Here is a 20529-nt window from a genome sequence, read left to right as displayed (position 1 = left end):
TCAGAGGGATCAGAGGAAGCACATTCCCTAGTTTGAACCTAAAAGTTGAAAATAAATTACCAAAGTTATTTTAAAACATTATAACCTGAGTGCAAAAACATTTGCTTAAACGGAATGAAAATAAAATCCTGCTTTATAATTTGTTTAATTAAAATTAGAATAAATGTAATTCTACTTATATTACGAAAGTGTGTGTGTGTGTGTGTGTGTGTGTGTGTGTGTGTGTGTGTGTGTGTGCGTGCGTGCGTGCGTGCGTGCGTGCGTGCGTGCGTGCGTGCGTGTGTGTGTGTGTTTGTATATGTTTGTTACTCCTTCACGCTAAAACGGATGAACTTATTTATATTAAATTTGATACGTAGATAGCTGGAGACGTCTGGTCTGGAATAAATAACATATAGGCTATTTTATGAAGAAAGATCACGATATAAATTTTGGGAATTCCCAGGGATTTTCAATAATTGTAACTACCAGATCGAATAAGTTTACGCGTGCGAAGCCGTGGGTAAACTCTAATTAAATATATAAACGGTGACAAATCAAATTTAAAAGTCAGATACAAGGCTAATACAATTTGATTAAAATTAATTGATTCTAAAACTAAATATTATTGCAGGATTTGTTTTTATTCGGTTGTTTTTTATCGCGACATGTTTTCAAACTTGGCTCCATTATACTCCCGTATAGATTTACCATTAGATTACAAACGTCATTTCTGATCATGTTCATTCTTTCTCATTCTTCGGCGGCGGGCCGACGACGCTAACGTCGTTTGTACTGTTTATTTATAATCGGGAGGTGTGTCCAAAATAAACATTTATTATTTCATCGCAATCAATCAGTATAGCGAGTTATTCCCTCATAATTATTGTTACAACTGTAATTACAAACCGCCACCATGTCTGTGATGGGAAAAATAATTCCTAACGTTTCAAGCCGGAATTTCGGTCGTATAAGCGCGGCGCTGACGAATCGGACCTATTTTACGTACACCCAGGAATTATCGCAGCCTTTGGATAGAAAGCCGGAATTCCTGACAGCTAAACAAGCCTTCGAGAAATGCCTAAAGTCTGGTAAGTACATACTTGGAATTACTTACTTACTTTACTTGCTTGTTATCACACACCATTCGTGGTACCACTGCTACGTAATGGGTTGGGAATTGAAGACCTATTATCGATGATTAGGCGGTATACTATCCCACTAGGGTTTATGCTACAACTACAACGTCAAGGCACAGTACAAAGTTCAATCAAATAAACAGTTAAATATAGAAGTTCTTTTGTACGCGCCTTGAACTTTATTTAATGCTAATAACTAACATACTGACGCTTTAGCAGTGTATTTTGAGCATTTATTTATTTTTGCTCTGTTTGACTCATAATTTGACCTTCCTGTCTGGCAATTTTTGATTTTATTGATTTAATCACAATGAATCTAGTGTATCTTTATTCAGTAGACTAGACACCCTATCTTATCACGTGAATTGGAATTAACGAAATAAACCTACCTTTACTGCATTTTGAGTATGTAAAGTAGACAAAAGCCTTGAAACCTCAACAAGCTTGTTATTGAACCACAAAAGTCCATCTTCATCATTATCACTTCATCCCAGCCTATATACGTTCCACTGCTGGGCACAGCCCTCCTCTCAGAGTAGGGCTTGGCCATAGTTCCCACGCGAGCCCAGTGCGGATTGGGAACTTCACACACCATTGAATTGCCACGCAGGCTTGTGCTGGTTTCCTTGCAATGTTTTCCTTCACTGTAAACCTTGTGATAAATTTTAAATATAATTTCACACACAAATTTAGAAAAACTCAGAGGTGCGAGCCAGGGTTTGAACCCACAATCCTCTGCTTGAAGTTTCCCTATATCATTTAAAACACAATTAAAATACAGAAAGTTATTATCACTCTCATAAACATTTATGCCTTTCTGATTACTTTCATGAGGCAACTTTTCAGTAGGCTACTAAAGTTAAATCGAAGGAAAACTTTCCACTCTAGTATATGATTTTGATTTAGTGAGAACTGTATAATAGACCCTCCTATTAAATTTATTGTCTTAACTATATTTAGGGCTTTGGCAAATAATTTACTTCTACAAAAAGGTTTAGTTGTCAACAATGTAGAAGAACTGCTGTGTTAACTTAGCATCTACCTAGTAACATCCATCACCAATAAGTAATAAATTCAGATATACTTAATCTTTACAAATATCTTGGTCTTGCTTATCTTAACAGACACATAAAATGTTATGTCACATTTAGCCTAGCACTTAAAGTTCTAACATCATCAGCCCGAAGACGTCCACTGCTGGACAAAGGCTCTCCCTAAAAAGCGAGTTGAACAACAACTTGTTAACTTGCATCTACCTAGTTCCACCGTAATTTCTACTTATCTTTCATCTTGGTCTTGTCCACCTGTTATGTCCATTTTGACCTAGCACTTCGTTTCTCTTGCTTTGATGGATTTGCCACCTGAACTATTCTTCTATATCTTTACATTTAGGCTTAACTGCTTATGAATATTATATTCAATACTGCTGTCAAACAAATTATATACATAACTAAACAACAACTATTGTTGCTAATTAAATTATAGAATAGCATAATAAAGAAGTAAGTATATTTTGCTGTTACTCTTCAGAACAATATGCTTGTCAAGACAGTCATTGCCATATTTATTATGAAAAGGTTCCACATCGACCCACAAGCCAACTGGAGTACATGTTTTGATCAGTAGCAACTATGACCCAGTTTATGTAATAGCCCTTGAGACTATTTGAGCTTGTTGGTGACTGGGCACCTGCATATTTAACATAGTAAACAAACTGTTTGTTTTCCTTATGTCACAAGCTGTGAAGAATTTTATGTAAGAAAGCTGCTTTTGTACATTGTTGGGTATAACATTACAGTTTAATAGTGTTCTGGGTAAAATAGTACATAGTGTCTTAAGGGCGGTAAATAAGGAATTACGAACGAGAGTCTATTAGAAGCCCGAAGTCGAAGACAAGGTAGCCTGCATGTTTCGACACTGTTTACAACCAAGTGTGATGAAAAATATATTGATTTGTCCGTCAGTTGGCATATAAAAAAATATTTGACACATTTTTCCTTTTCTTAATCAAACAAAACATGATGAAGAAGTAAAATAATATCCTTGCTGTAATTATTTGTATAGGAAACTAACAGCATAGCATACCTAGACTTTTAAATTTGTAACTACATTTTGTTATGTGCAATTAAATATTAAATGATACCTCATAACTATTAACTAAAATTTTATTTTATCTGCAACAACAAAAATCATATCAGTTATGTATCGTTTATTTATTACTTTTTAAATTATCGAAGGTTTATAATACAAAGTGCAGAAGTCCACAAGCATATTAATCTGTTTTTCTTAATCCAGAAACATAAATAGCTTTGTGTAAATTATCAGTTAAAAAACAAAGTCCTATATTATCAATTCATTATCAACCACTTGGCACTTTGCCTATTCTTCATGCAAAACCATATATTAATACATGCAAGATAGTTTTCCAAAGACATATCTGCATTCTTGTAGCTCTTCCAACTTTTACTTTATAAACCAACCAATAAGGTTCAATTTGAAATGATAAAAAAATAGACACTCTTTTTATCAAATGATGCTTCAATTTGCAACTGTTGGGTTCCGTTCCTTGAAGTTAAGTTACTTAATAGAGGTCTAGCTTATTAGGCTTGTTTTTCCTGTTCAGTTTTTATTTGAAGTTATTTTTAGTTTTAATTGTAACACACACGTTAGCGCATAAACACACACACACGCACACACTGACACGTGGATAGACACACACACACACACGTGGATAGACACACACACACGTGGATAGACAGAAAAACAATTACAACACTTTAAAGGTATCAGATATTGTTTCAAATTCTGAGTCCAAGTACCCACCCTTTTTAGGGTTCCGGAGCCAAAATGGCAAAAACGGAACCTTATAGTTTCGCCATGTCTGTCGTTCTGTCTGTCCATCCGTCCGCGGCTTTGCTCAGTTACTATCAATGCTAAAAAGCTGTATTTTTGCACGGATATATAGGTAAATTATGCCGACAAAATGGCACAATTAAAAATTCAAAAAAAAATTTTTTTAGGATAACTCCCATAGACGTAAAGTGGGGGTGATTTTTTTTCTCATCCAAATTCCAACCCTATAGTGTGGGGTATCGTTGGATAAGTATTTTAAAACCACTAGGGGTTTGCTAAGACGATTTTTCGATTTAGTGATTTGTTTGCGAAATATTTCAGTTTAAAATGCAAATTTTCATTAAGATCGCGCGTCCCCCCCCCCTCTAAAATCTAAACCGGTGGGTGGAAAAATTTGAAAAAAAATCAGGATGGTAGTAAGTATATCAAACTTTCAAGAAAAACTATAACGGTTAAGTTTGCTTGAGAATTATTAGTAGTTTAAGAGTAAATGGCAGCCTAAGGTATAAATAACGTGACCAGACGTCCCGTTTGTCCCTTTTTTTGATTACGAGTGTCCCCAAAATGAAAACCGGGACGCGAAATTGTCCCGTTTTGACGCGAAATCGTCCCGTTATCAAAAAACGCGCGAAATTTCAGTTCTAATGGCGATGTTGATAACTAAGGTTAACATAAAAAAAACGTGCCAAAAGTTTCATTCTTATATAAAAGCATCACCAGCTGTGTTAAAGCATATTTGTTCCTCTGTATAATTTATTATTTAACTAAATATTTTGAATATTTTTTTTTAATTTTTAATATAAGAACTTAACTTTTTCTAAATAAATGACGTTAAAAGTGCTTTTTTTTATTGACTACCTGTTAATTGACCTAAATTAACTAATGTCCCGTTCTGAATCAAAAAATAAATGGTCACGTTAGGGTATAAAATATACCTAAACTATGGAAGATTCCGTATAAAATACGAAATCCTTAGAAAAATACTACTTAATTTTTTCGTAATGGCTACGGAACCCTATTTCGGGCGTGTCCGACACGCTCTTGGCCGGTTTTTTAATTTATGGGCGTAACGGGCAAGTTTTTTAAAGCAAAATTAAGACGTAACCTGTGGACGTAACCTATACCATAGTAAAAGTGAAGATGAGTTTCTTGCCTGATTATTCTCAACAGAGGTTATTCCGAACCGGTGGTAGATTTATTTTGACATTCATGAGTGCTTGTTATAGCCTAGAATAAAGATATTTTGACTTTGACTTTGAAGTCTGTTTTACTATGCCTATACCCTATTTTGTCGCCAATTTAGATTACAGTCGTCGATGCCGCGGGTATAGGCCAGCTGTACGTAATGAATGCAGGATTTAATTCCATTGCCACAACGAATCGTACAATAAACTGGTTTTGTTGAAAACATTGATGTTTTAATGTAAATATAAGTGTAGATAAGTAGGTGTTTACCTCTTTTGAAAAGTTGCCGCACGCACTGATCACATAAAAAAGCAGACCGTATTTATTTTGATAATACTTGACTATCATCATCCTCAGAATGCAAGGGCTGTATTCCCACGCACGCGGGTCCAAATTTGATTGAGAAATGAGAACCCACGCATGCACGCGCACACCCACACAGTATATTTAAATGTAACATTTCCCAAATTATTTTAAAAAAAGTACAGAGGTGACCCTGGGTTCGAACCCGTGCTTTAGATCAGCATGCCCTTGGGTAGAGCAAGAGTGAGAGGCGAGAGCTCTAAGCGCCAGAGGGTAAGGGGCGCCATTTTCCAGTTTCCAGCACAAAATAAAATTATAATGGTGCCTTTTGAGGGCGCGGAAGCGGTGTAGCTGTAGCAGTAGGTGGGTGAGCAAAGCAATTAATAATATAGGTACATTATAATAGATCCATACTAATATTATAAATGTGAAAGTGTGTGTGTGTTTGTGTGTATGTTTGTCCGTCTTTCACGTCGAAACGGAGTTGAAGTTAGGCAACCGATTAAATAAACACATACTTTCAAGACCCGAGAACAACTTTCGTGTTGTTTATACAAATATCTGCCCGACCGGGAATCGAACCCGGGACCTCAACCCTCACAGGCTCATAGTCAGGTTCTCTGACCACTTGGCTAGTTTTTTTTAGTTCCTTGATCAAGTGCTAGAGCCGAGGCGGCGCTGCTTGAGTGAGATGCCATAGGCCAGGCCAAATCATTATGCTACCACACCACATCACATCTCTTCTTTCTTTCTTTTCTAATATAATACGAGTCCACGAATTTATTACGTATTTTCCGTAACTTTTACTTAAATGTAATTATGATGGCCGATTTCTTATTATTACCAGTTAATAAACAAACCATTTTATCTTATGTTTATTTTGAACGCTGTGGGAGTGTCTCCATAGCTGATAACACTTGTGTCCGGTTATTACCATAATAACTACGTTATGGCCGTTGAATTATCATATTTTTTATTATTGCTCTATGAATGTTGAAATAAACACGTTTTTAGGTATTCGTAGCTGAGTCTGTCTGATTGTCTCTTTATTTGTACGGGCATTTTGCTCAGTAACTATGTACCTATGGCCTATAATTCGGCAGGCACTGAATGTGTTAACGTCTTTGTAAACTTCCTATGTTCAAGAAATAAATGTCACCCTTACAAACTAACTTGACCCCGCTCAGTGCAAGCGTTCATACAAAGTAGAACAACACATATTCCGCTTCCGCTGTGTCGTGTCGCTTGTGCTTGTGGTTGTGCCACGCCATGCTTGTCATCTTGTATACTTATAGTAAACATTGATAATGATAATGCTAATGGGTTATTTGCCATGTTGTTAACTTAATTGTATGACTTATCACTATGATACGTTTATGGGTCAAAGACACCATTAAAACTTTCAGTCATTAATGTATACTAATATAAATGCGATTTTTTGAAGTGTAAATTAAGAGAATTTGGGTGAAATTTGGTACTTAACTGGATTTCTGAAATATGATTTGATATGCAAGTAATAGAAATTATTTGTTATTTCTGTTCAATTCTTTCTATTCTATTCTTAAATGTGTTTTTATCAATTTCATGCTTAAATTCCTTGTTAGTTACATTTCCATGTTAGGTTTAAATGTCGCAGAAATTATATTGTGGTCTTTATTGATGTTGCATTATAAACAAAACAGTGCCAAATTTCATGACTCGAGATTTCGAGATTTTTAAATCCTGTTCCCGTGGGAATGTCGGGATAAAAAGTTGCATATGTGTAATTCCAGATGTCAATATTCATATCAAATTTCATCCAAATCTATCCAGCTGTTTTATTGTGAAAGAGTACCTAACAAATTTACATAGGTACACACTCACAAACTTGTATAATATTAGTAGGATTAGTAAAATCTCACTTCGGATTAAACAAAACTAAAAATTTAAATAAATATTTAAGCATAAAGTCAAGTAAAAGTCATCATTTCTAACAACAAACTCGCTAATTGCTGCACGTAGGTACTACTGCTTGAAACGCATCTTATTTTTGCCGCAGACATGTTTTGTATTTGTAGAGGTTATCAACCCCGGCGAGCATCGAGAAATAAACACCAGCGCACGAAAGTTAAACTGCAATGCGGGCACAGAATCCAGTATTAACACATACCTGAATGTGTTAATCTTGCCGTTACCTGCGGCTTTGTTCACGTTAATTTTTAATAAATTGCTGTGGCAGTAAAATTCCGCTATTCTACTTAATTCCATGCCGGAAGTTTCAAAAACTACGATCCAAAGAGATAAGTCGATGCAATTTAATAAGATAAATAGAATTTGGAACCTGATGTCAATCCGTAAGGCTTCGTAGCATTGTAACTAGAGATGGCCACAGTATAACAAGTTTGCCTACAGTAATCCGATGGAGACGTCTAGACAGAGCAATCGTGCGGGGCGTGAGGTGAGTCGCGGGTGGGTGGAGCCCAGCTGCATACTTTGCCGTTATTACAAAGAGTAGTATAATATACGGGGAAAGAGAGCCCTCTCTCGTCTCATTCATGCAGACTGTTTTGAAGCGCCGTCTGCATTTCCTAACTAGTACCATTGATGTATATATCCATCCATACGTATAGCTATTAATAGTCAAGGTATTCTTTTACTTTACTGGATTTGCTTCCAGCTCAAACCACATAAAAACTAAAACAGGGCTGCAAAGAGAAGTGAGACCGCTTGAATTCAGTCTTCTTAAGTTTAAACCAGCCTCATTTTCCGTTTGCGCATGTCTTTACTTTTTATGTGGACGATGTGCACGAGTTTCGATTGCAACGTAGCCATCTTTCCTTGTTGAGCGCGAATAGACGCCTGGCCTGACATAGAGGGTTGCCACAAAAAATATTGTAACGACTGAGCGGATACAATTATGTGACTTTATTAGAAATTACAATACGATTGTCAATTTCGAAAATAAAGTTATTTTGCGTAATTATCAACGACAAAATAATTTTTAATAATAAATTTTGTGATCTCAAGCTTCAGTGACATCTATCTGAAACAAACGACAACAATCTGTTTATTTAAGTTAGATAAAGGAGATGGCGGCGCTATCGACATGAATTAGTACGGTATAGCGACTGTCATACCCTGCGTTATTAGTAGCTTGGGACAAGTCTTCTAGGGCTATCGCGTTTTTTTAACATTTAAATTTATAATAAAATTTATTATGTCGTATGCACATACGACATGTACTGTGAGTGCGTGCAAATCTTCATCTCGCATGAATTAGGAAAGGAACTAAGATTTCATCTATTTATATAATTATATTTATTTATTTTTTATATAATTAAATTCAATAACAGGAACTTTAAGTCTGTTAAGTCACAGGTTAAGTCTAGAGACGAAAGTATTTGTCGGTTACTAATCTATAAAAGTATGTTTTTTGGAAAAAAAATGTTATTTTTATTTATTTCAAAAATAGTATACTTATTTTGATACTTCTTACCCCTAGTAAGTATGCCACACCTAATTCATTTTGTTTTATATAATTTCGTTATACCAATAGGTACCGCTTCGTAAAAGACATCTACCTTCCAAATTTTAAATTTGTGACAACCCTTCCTTACTTGCCTAAATACCTATACAGGCTGCGGTATCGCTCAACTTCAAAGGCATCGGCCTACTGTAGGGAAAACTTAAAAACTTGTTATACTGTGGAATGTGTTTTCCATGAATCAATAAGAAATTCTTCATTTACCTATCTTCGCACAGCACCGCTTAGTGGAAACAGTTGACTGGAGCAAGCCTAGGTAAATGAAGCGTTTCTATTCCACTAATATTAAAAATGCGAAAGTTTGCAAGTCTGTTACTTCATCATGTAATCCACTGAACCGATTCAGATGAAATTCTGTATAGTATAACGGTAGGTATAGCTTGAGTCCCGGGGAAGGACATAGGACAGTTTTTATCCCGGAAAGGTTCATAGTTCCCGGGGGATAGCGATAAACAAATTCTACGCGGATGGAATCACATCTTGAAAGTTTGAAACGCAGCCTAAAGCAGCGTTTCCACCAATAATGTGCGAGGGATGTGTTTTTCATTGACCAATAGGAACGCTTCATTTACACATCCTCGCACAGCACATCTCTGGTGGGAAAAGCTGAGTGGAGCGAGGCTAGGGTAACGAAGCGTTTCTATTGGTTAATGAAATAGTTATTTGTGTCACAAGGGAGCAAAATGGTGCATTTACGGCGAGGGCGTACATTGAATCCAGAATGTAGCGAAGGATTCTACAAGTAGAATCCTGAGCGTAATGAAAGATTCAAGTGTTAACGCCCAAGATGAAAATAATTTTGCTCCCGAGTGGCTCACACAACTTTTCACACCAAGCATTAAGAAACTTGAAAAAAAAAATCTACATATTATTAAAGAACAACCAGCATAGAAAATGGCGTGGCTTTACAATTATCAACAAAAATGGCATTTGCAATAAAACATCACTTAGAAAAGCCTTGAAGAAAAGTTGCACTTTGCTCCCTCTCGTCAGGGAGGAAAAGTTACTTTTCTGAAGGAGAGGTGTGAAAAACATATTCCTCGTAAAACTCTCGAACATCTCGGGTGGAAACGCTGCTTTAATCGACTGTGAAGTAGACCCCGACTTATATATGTACTCTGTGCCCCGACTAATGCTCTGACTCCTCGCCTTCCAGGACAGACGGTGTTCGCGCAGGGCGCCGCCGCGACGCCCGCTCCCTTACTGGACGCGATGACCGCCGTCGGCAAGGCCGGCAGTCTCAAGGACATAAAGGTCGTCCACATGCACACAGAGAAGGAGGCCGCGTACGTGGCGCCGGAGTGCAAGGACATCTTTAGGTGAGCTCTGCGTGTTTTGAAGACGATCATCAGCAATCCCAACTCTTGTGGATTGTCTGACAGTAGCCAACCCTGAAGTCAACATTTTGCACTTTTCAATCATCAATACCAACAAAAGAATTCGAAGACTTATCAAGTTAAGACTACTGATTATAGCTGATGGCTTTCAAACTGGATCATTCAACTCCAAACTAGATGATTGTGCTTGAAATTTCCAAAGAAGCCAATGTGTGTGAGTGACATTTAAATACAGACCTAAAGCTATGGCATGTAAGATCTAAAAGTAATGTAAGTGGCTTTGACTTAAGATTATTTTCTAGATGTTTTATCTGATGCTATCAGATAAACATGTCCTTTTATGACAATTTTAACATTGTTTGACATTTGCAAACACAAGCAAATTTGTTGTGTATTCCAAGACAGTAGAGTAGTTTTTTGAATTTTAATTTGCTGATCAAGTGTTAGTATGATATCACCAACCATTGTAAAGATGGTATGAAATAAATGCACGCTGATAGCGTACTGTAATTTATATTTATTTAATTGACTATTAAGAATCGATAAGCAAACTGAACTTCAAACCATTGTAAATATGATTTAACACTTTGAACTTTGAACCCTTGCCATTTGTTAACAGTAGGTATATCTTAATTGAGCCTTTGTCTTTGTTAACAAGTTTATCGTAAATACGCGCTGTTAAGTGCTACTTTATTTGCGCTTTTCATTACGAGTACAGTCACCAGCACCTATATCTGACACAACAAAGTGCGCATAAATATCTGATAAGACTATTTCTAGCGCCGGTAGGACGTGCCAGAAATTTTTGCTCGCTCCGCTGTGGCAGATATTAAAGCAGATAGCCACCTAGGGGTACAGTCGTACATGCTAAAAATAAATAAACAATACATACAACCCACTGCACTCCCATTTCAGCTTAACAGATCAATTTTCTTAGGATCCCTTGCCTCGCCATTACCGCGGCCACTACGTAGTCGGGACTAGCGGGGCTGCCAGGGACTCGGGTCCTGGGTAAATAGTGCATCATCATATTTGTCATCATGAGGGACGGATGACCTGTTTGTAAACCACACCGAGGCTGCATTTTAACCAGAGATGTGCGAGGAAAGTGTTTTTCATGAACCAATAGAAACGCTTCGTTTACCTAGCCTCGCTCCGCTCAGCTGTTTCCCATGGAAAACAAACACATTCCTCGCAACACATCCTCGCACATCTCTGGTGGCCTGGTGGAAACGCAACCTGATATTGAACCGGTAAGCGCGGCCTGGGCATCCTTAACGAGATGGATGGACACCTTGGTTAAAGCTTTGGGTTCACGATGGATGCAGGCCGCTTTCAACCTATGCAACTGGAAGTAGGCCTATGTCCAACAGTGGACGTCCTAGGGCTGATATGGTGATGATTAAAAGGTCATGTCTGCAGGTCGTGTTCGCTCTTCATGGCAGCCAACGTCCGCAAGTCGGTGGCGGAAGGTCGCTCCGACGCTATCCCTATCTTCCTACAGGACATCCCCAAGCTGTTCCACAGGAAGATCATCCAGCCCGACATTGCTGTTATCCAGGTATAAGAAACTGGCACAGATTTACTCTAATTTCAATCAGATCCGATAAAGCCTTAGTTAATGCAGTCATTAGGAGTTTCACTTCGGAATGAGAGATAATAAGCTGTAAACTCGTATACAGTTTCGTTTTGGTGTCTCAACAAAAGTCTTCTTCTTCTTCTCTTTTAAAATATGGCTTTTCTGTCCTAATTATAATAGGACAATTTCGCCTCTCTCTGAGACTCTCTCAAAACTCTCTTTGAGAGGGACGTTGTACGGTGGTTGTAGTTTTTGCAACTTGATAGTAAAATTCCAGAAACCACGTGGACACAACTTGCGCATTAAAAAATGTGAGACACGAGAGAAATATAGAATTTTGTGATCACTGTTCACTGTTAAGGTTAATCGCCGCATAAAACACTATCAAAATTATACTTCAACTAGCCAAAGAAACAGAAATAGCAAAATTAGATATTGTCTACATCCGCCATGTTCTAATGCTACCAATCGAATCAACAAAAGTCTCATATCATATTAAGATCTCGTGTTTGCGTCGTAAGTTATTCAAGGTTACCAATATTGTAAAAAAAAACATACGAACAACCGTTTTTGAGATAGAGGGCAGGACTGATTGCTATTCCGAAAATACAAACTGAGACATGGATGCTGAACCAGCAGTGGTGTAGGGGTTATAGCACGCAGCACGGATTGCTGAGGACCTGGGTTCGATTCCCAGTGCTGGTCTCTTTTTCTGGTTTTTCTGTGCATCCATGTCTCAGTTTGTATTTTCGATATGGTTTCACGGGGTAAAAGAAATTTGGACTTGAAATAAAAATACAAAAAGACTCCAAAAAACCAATCATAATAATTTGATTGCTATTGTCTATTCAGGTATCCCCTCCAGACCACCACGGCTACTGCAGTCTGGGGACCTCCGTAGACTGCGTGAGAGCCGCTCTAGTCAACTCTAAAATTATCATTGGTGAGTCACGACTCTTCTGAAATTGATATCGCTAAAATCGCAAACCGAACATTTGATCTTAATCGATTCTAGGTGAAACGTGAAGAGATAACAGACAGAAAGACAGAGCTACTTTCGCTCTTAAAATATATGAAAGGATGCCATTTTTTGTCCTGTCTGCCTACTTGTAACAACGGTCGAGTAGAATACGGAGAAAGAGTGAGAGAAAATGCCAGGATTTTTGATGTTAAATATTGTATTTACTTAAGAGAAGTTTCCCTGCCGGCCGCGCGGCCCGTTAGGTATTCGTTTGGGATATTGCTGTCTTTATCGCTCGTGGCATAAGCGCTCGCAGCCGTCCCCCCATGCCTTCCGCAACGTCGTACGTAATTGGGCGGTTGAATTTTGGGTTTCGTTGTCCTCATGTTATACGAAAATTATAGCACAAAAATAAATGATATTTTACAATCAAGATATTCATATTATCATATTATATTTTCTATGCCTGTTTTTTTTTTCGATTTTTGTAATAAAATGTGGTCTGTACTGTAATTCTCGTGCAAAGTTCACGTCTTTTTTTTTGTCGACTTTTGAGCTCCTGTAATTCTGATATTACACATTTATATGAAAATCTGAAAAACCACAGGCATAGATAATTACGTCTAGTCCATACTTACTAAATTTCATCTATATCTGTTGCCTAGTTTTCAAATGAGACCGGGACTACGTTTTTATGGAGAATGGAACGAAGAGACTTCTCTTAATCTTGAAACTTCCAGCTCAAGTGAACGTGAACATGCCGCGCACGTTCGGCGATGCAATCATCCACGTATCACACATCGATTACGCCGTCGAAGACAACACGCCGCTACCGGAGCATGGCGGCAAGGGGGCCAGCCCTGAGGAGATGAAGATCGGTCAGCTTATTGGCGACAACTTGGTGGAGGATGGAGCTACTCTTCAGATGGGTAAGTCGTAATAACCGTCCAAAATAGTGGATACCGTCCACTCTACTCTAAGATACAAGGGTAAGATACAGGGTGGCGTCTCTCAAGTTCTTAAAAGTTTTTATACAAACCGGGAAGCGGAGCCAGGAAGAGGAGCATGAACGGGGAAACGAGCTAGCTAAGCGAATGGGAAAACAGTCCGCAACTCCGCTCGGCTACCTAGCTCCGCGACTTCGCAACTCCACTCCGCATTACTTCCTCGCTCCGCTACGCACTACCCCCTCGCTCCTCTCCCCTCCCTCGCTCCGCTTCAGTGAACAAGCAGCCTAAGTCACGTTAAATCAAGGCAAATACTCAAGTAAACGATGAGTTTATGATGTTCACTCTTCAGTATTTACTTTTTCTTGTCAGGTATCGGAAGCATCCCGGACGCGGTGCTGTCCGCTCTGAAGGGCCACAAAGATCTTGGCATTCACTCGGAGATGTTCAGCGTCGGTGTCATCGACCTGTTCCGTCGTGGATGCGTCACTAACAACAAGTATGCTTACTCTGAAGTTGTTCTGAACTTTTCATCATCATCAGCCAGGCCTACTAGGCCTAGGCCTTAAACTATGCGGCTAAAACGCCGCGGTTTTTTTAAGCCGCGTAGACTTTTTGAATCAAGTAAACTTTAAGCCGCTTGCAATTAATGGCTTTCTTCGCGATTCACGTCCGCGTTCGGCCATAGACGGCCTTAGCTTGTAGTCAACTAAGCTTAACCTCAACCTTAGTTTGCCCAACGACCCCTTTGAGATTTTATTTCTAAAGCTCCCTTTTTAGTACTTGCTAAATATAAATAAATCAAGTAAATAGGGATGGAAGGTATGAATCCCAGACATAGTGTTTCACTATAGGCTTTATATAGGCTCGAGAGTTGCTCAGCGAGTTGTTGTAATTGTCTTTGGTTTTGGTTTCAGGAAGAAGACGCACAGGGGTCGCATCGTGGGCAGTTTCTTGGTCGGTAACCGCGAACTGTACGACTTTGTGGACAACAATCCGGCCATAGGTATGGACTGTTTTTAACCCACGCATATATAGTGCTAAGGATTTCGCTTTTATCATTGTTGAACCAGATGGTTTTCTACCTCGGTACTGGTCCTAGATCAAAGTTCAAAATATGGATCGTGTAAAGATATAGGTAGTAGCGAGTTGTTTTCCGCAGCTCGACGAGTTAGTGCACCTATTTCGCATGATTGGCTGTAGGCACTATTCATGCCAGGCTAGCGTAGCAAGTCATTCACGTTGTTAACGACTTCCTTCCCTTCGAGTTGGATCTGGACAGGGTCTGTAACACCTAGCAACAATATAATGAAAATGGGGATTGTGTCAAATGTGATTTTATTTTCACCGTTTCAGATTGTTTTTAAAGAAATGCAGAAAAGAATTTATGTTCGCCCCAAGACATTCTTTGTAAGATTTCTTTTTATTATGTATGTAGTATTATTTGTTCCGTGAAACCCTCCAATTTTGCCCTTAGTGGATATTTTGCCCGCGGAGTCAGATATAAGCTAAAATTAGAATTTAAAAAAAAAATACAATATTTTTGTAACTTTTGGATGTAACAGTAGAAAGCAGGATATACTTATGGCACCACTACGAATTGAGTTTGGTTCCATGTTCACACAGCTTGTAAAAGTGTCAAGTGTGTTTTATTGACCCCACAGTATTTTTAAAATATTGAAAAATGTCGAAAACAAAAGAGTGTTTGGTTTTGTATAAAATGTAAACAGAAGTTATCAGAACATTTATTTAATTCTTTCTATGCAATGAGTAGTTTTAATCGTGAATCATGATGGTGGGTAATTTAAACCGCAACCGTAGGACCTCCTATCTGCCAATTTTGCCCGCTCTTAAATATGTACTAGGGTTGTCACTTTTTTTTCACACATTTGCTAAGAATACCTATGATCAAATATTATGAGTACTTAAACTATAATTAGTTTTTATGACTTACTAATAATTAAACAATTGCTTCAGATATGACTGACTGATCCTAAATTGATAGAAATATAGTGATCTCAATGGCAATCGTTAATAATTGAGAAATTATTTCTAAAGAAGTACCATTATTTAGTTTTAGTAAAAATACTTAACATAAGACTTTTTCCTTTTGAGATCTAAGTTTCGTTTTCATTTATGGATAATAGTTTAGTTTATTCATTCAATACATTATAATGTACATAAATGTCAGTTATAAGAATTTGTATTGAAATCGTCAAAGGTAATAAATAATTTGTTATAAACAATATTTGTACGTTTTGTACCAACTACATTACTGTAAGGCTGATTTTTGTTACCAATGACTTCATAAAAGTTTTGTAATTATTCTTATGAATGCTATATAAAAAATATCGCTAAAATGATTTATTAATTTTCATACCATTATCATGCAGGTTTTGACAACCCCAGCGCATACAAGTTGTTTGTATGAAAACAATTGTAAATTTGCGGGTAAAATTGCTCACGTCTTTCTGGAAAAATCGATTTTTTTTTAATTACTTTAAATGTTTTTGGGGCAATTTTGGCCAAAAATCGTTGTGGTACTTATACATGAATACTCTAATCAAATGCTCTGGGCAAATATGGACGAAAGTGAAGGTAATTTCACCCGCTATGAAAATATTAAAAATTGCTCGAAATCCTTTAAAAATAAGGTCTATTTCTTCCGAATTTTTTAACACTATTCTACGATTAGATAGACTGTATTTAAACATAAAAAAGGTATATCAAACCCTATTTTTGTTTTATAAAAATGAAAATTTGTAAAAAGTGGGCAACATTGGACGGTTTCACGGTTTTTATCATTAAATCTTGTGTAAAGCTTGTCCTTTCGAAGGCAGTGCTCTGTCACGCTATAGTATAGAAATAATACTATACAATAGAGTAGTTCTGTTCTACACCACTACCGTTGACATGACATGTAGCTACATTGTAGCGATTTTACTCCGTTTGGCAGTTGTCAGTCGAAACTATACTCATCGACTGCAACCACAGAGTCTGCAACTAACATTCCTGGCAGTGAGCCAGTATAGTGAAGGAAAGGTGTACCGTGTGACAGAAAGAAGTATTGAAAACAATTGAGATTCCAAGTGTGTTAGGACAATAAGGCCTCAGTCAGATTGTCCCGTAAGTACCTACTTAGTACGGCAAACTTGGGGGAGGGAGATGATAATAATAATAATAATACAGATCTGTTCACTCACGAAGGAGCGCCCCTCCACAGCTGATTATCAATGTGCACGAGTGTGTGACTGACGGTACGCTTGCGACTGAGGACACGTGCGAGATACGCATACATAAATAGACTTGTCGTACGGATACGTTTACAACTACAATTATAAAATATGGAGGGGCGCTCCTTCGTGAGTGAACAGATCTGTAATAATAAAGTAATTTATTGCCACATTAAAAAATAATAAAATATTTAAAGTAATTTTATTATCAAGTTATACATAGTATGTGCAATCTAAATATGAGATGTAGTTATATTAAATTTATTGTAAGTATGTTTCAAACACAATCTTTGAATTGTTTCTGAATAAATAAATAAACAAAACAGAAACTCAGCAGATCACACGTAAATTTAGAATAATACAATGTCAAGAGGAAAAAATAACATGCAAAAACAAATATGTGGCAATAGGCTCAAGGACCGCATTTACATGCTAGAATAGATATACAAAAAAAACCTCAGTAAACGTCTCAGTTTTTGAGTTTTTTTTTTTAATCTATGGGTTGATGTCAGCCTAATGTCTTATCTGAAATTGCAGAGATGTTGGAGATCGACTACGTGAACAACACTCACATCGTGTCTCTGCAACCGACCATGACCGCCATCAACTCGTGCATCGAAGTGGACCTCACTGGCCAGGTGGCTGCCGACTCTATCGGTCAGTATCACTTATCTGGGTCAATCAACATTTAAGTGTATGATTGGTGTTTTGGAGTCTTTTTGTATTTTTTTTTCAACTCCAAATTTGTTACATTTACGGGTATCCCGTGAAACCGTATCGAAGATACAAACTGAGACAACCACTCCAAAACACCAATCATAATTTGATTGCTTAGTAGCGACATCTCTTGTCTGGGTGAGCGGTTGGTTCCGAAAGAGTGTGACGTCTCTCGATGAGAGCGGAACATAGATGTCGCTAGTGCTGCTGCATAAGTAGCGTAGTTGAAATAAGCAACCTGAGATATGTATGCATAGGAAAAATTCGTGTCTAGATTCCTGTCCAGCGGTGGTGTAGGGGTTATAGCACGCAGCACGGATTGCTGAGGACCTGGGTTCGATTCCCAGCGCTGGTCTCTTTCTTTCTTTTTCTGGTTTTTCTGTGCATCCGTCTCAGTTTGTATTTTCGATTTTTAAATGTATGTTATTCTGTCTCGTAGCTCAGGAGATACCAGTGATACACTTTCTTAGAAAAATGTTAGCAATTAGCATGCTTAGGAGATGAGCCATGAAGGAATGAGGTTTTTTGGGAAAATATCGCTCGTGATTGGTTAAATAATTAAATGAGCCAATCGCAAACAAGACTGAAACGTCAAAAGTACCTCAAGATACTAACGCCATCTAGCGATATTTCGCCTGTGAAAAACCCTCATTGCCTTAAAACTATCATAACTAAAAATTTATTGTGGATTTGTAGTCAGCAAAAAAAAAATGCTTGCATATTTCCTATTCTTCACACAGGCGGGTAAAGGTTAATAAAATTATATTACAATAATCTAATGTATTATATACATAGTACTATTTTTGCTGTACAATAAAGAGTTTTTGTATTGTATTGTATTGTTTTGTATATTCCAGGCACCCGCATGTACTCTGGCTTCGGCGGGCAAGTCGACTTCATCCGCGGTGCGGCTGAGTCCGTGGACGGGAAAGGCAAGCCCATTATCGCTATCGTGTCCAACACCAAGCGTGGCGAGAGCAAGATCGTGCCTACCCTCAAAGTTGGTAAGTAATTATAATGCCCGTATTCGAAACGAGACTATCCGACACTGAACTAAAGTCATCGACGTAGCTCAGAGAATCAGCAAGTTGATATGACAGTGGGCTGGTCATATCTGTCGAAGAACCGACAACTGAAGTAAACGAGTTCTTGGGTGGAGACCGCGTCTCGGCAAACGTAGTGAAGGACGCCCACCGGCCAGGTGGACGGACGATCTCCGAAAGGCTGCTGGTAGAAGCTGGATGCGTCGAGCCGAGGACAGCGCAATAGCACTCATTCGGGGAGGCCTATGTCCAGCAATGAACTGCTGCTATAGTATAGGCTGATGATGATGATGATGATGATGATGATGATGATGATGATGATGATGATGATAACATACGTGAATCGCATCTTCTGAACAAGCTCTTAATAGCTCTTTATATCTTACTGGGGATTCGCCTTCGCACGGGTGCAACTTTGAAAATACTTGGCGAAAAAAATGAAAAAGTCCATAATCAAAGGCGGTACGGTAACTTCATATTTTGCACTTCATTTTTCGCGCGGGGCAAGAGTGCGTTACATTACATAGTTAGAGTGATTAAAGAGACAACTTTATAGATATAACTATGTAACGCACTCTTGCTCCGCGCGGGTGTAGTTTTGAAGAAAATGAACTGCAAAATATGAAGTTATCGTACCGCCTTTGATTATGGACTTTTTCATTAAAATTGATGAAAACCGTTGCGCGTAGCTTAAAAGTTCTATGTGTACATACCTACGATACAGAGGGACAGGCGGCTGGAAGCGACTCTTGTTTTATACTAAGTAAAGACAAGTAACTATAAATACTGCCTTTTTATTCCCAGGTGCCGGCGTAGTCACGACCCGCGCTCACGTCCACTACGTAGTCACTGAACAAGGCATTGCCTACTTGTTCGGGAAAACTCTCCGCCAGCGCGCCTACGAACTGATCAAAATCGCACATCCCGACCATCGCGAGGCACTGGAGAAAGCTGCCTTCGAAAGACTGCAGTGCATGCCTGCACCTTAAAAAAAACTAAATCTCTGAATAACCCCTTTCGCAGAATACGGACATATTGGGTTGCCACAATAGAAATTTAACTACGTTATGGTAGTTTTTAGTGCCGATAATAGTATTCTAGCTGCATATTGCACTACCATGCACGTTATTTACTGTGTTTATCGGCTGTTAATGATTCCATGTGCATTTTAATTGGATTTAGGTCGCTAGACTGTTAAACAATATTCTCCACGAAGCCTAATGTTGCCAATTGCCTTAAAAATGTCAATAGATAAAATTATTATTTTTAAATAGGTATACCTTGTCATCCGTAGTGTAAGCGTACATTGTATTTTTTATTGTTTTTGCGCAAAATCAGGTCTTTATTTTTATTTCTTTGCTCGAATTTATACGAACGTATTAAGTATTTTTTTTAAGTATACGCTTTTTTAATACGCTGCGAAGTAAATACAGATTTATAGGTTTTTTGTTGTATTATTATGTTGTACTTTTTATGTATTAATTAAATATACAACTAGTTGAAAAATGTTTGTCCGTCGTTTTATTTCAAAATCCTACGGGGAGCTGTTAATTTAAATCTAGAAAACAAGGAAATTCTCTGAAATGATTCTTCGCAAAAAACATCAATTCTATGAGAAACGTACATTTTAGAAACGTACACCCATGAAAAGTAAGCAAACAAAAAGGAAAGTTAGATGATGAATTTTGATACAAATTCATTCAACTTTTCTGTTTTTGGCAACCGGTCGC

The 20529-nt window shown here is 37.9% G+C and overlaps 1 protein-coding gene across 1 annotated transcript; it reads left to right on the top strand.

The window, feature by feature from the left end:
• Nucleotides 1-506: 506 nt before the first annotated feature.
• LOC141442249 (succinyl-CoA:acetate/propanoyl-CoA:succinate CoA transferase-like) lies at nucleotides 507-20309 on the top strand. Its single transcript, XM_074107184.1, has 10 exons — nucleotides 507-1070; nucleotides 10139-10301; nucleotides 11742-11880; nucleotides 12751-12841; nucleotides 13600-13788; nucleotides 14179-14305; nucleotides 14724-14812; nucleotides 17577-17696; nucleotides 18614-18760; nucleotides 19604-20309. Exons 1-10 carry the CDS (start codon nucleotides 896-898, stop codon nucleotides 19786-19788), a joined length of 1425 nt encoding a protein of 474 aa, XP_073963285.1. The 5' UTR covers nucleotides 507-895; the 3' UTR covers nucleotides 19789-20309.
• Nucleotides 20310-20529: the final 220 nt, after the last annotated feature.

This window comes from Choristoneura fumiferana, chromosome 25 (genome assembly GCF_025370935.1).
Source record: "Choristoneura fumiferana chromosome 25, NRCan_CFum_1, whole genome shotgun sequence".
Taxonomy (NCBI): domain Eukaryota; kingdom Metazoa; phylum Arthropoda; class Insecta; order Lepidoptera; family Tortricidae; genus Choristoneura; species Choristoneura fumiferana.
This window is presented reverse-complemented; position numbering and strand designations above follow the sequence as displayed.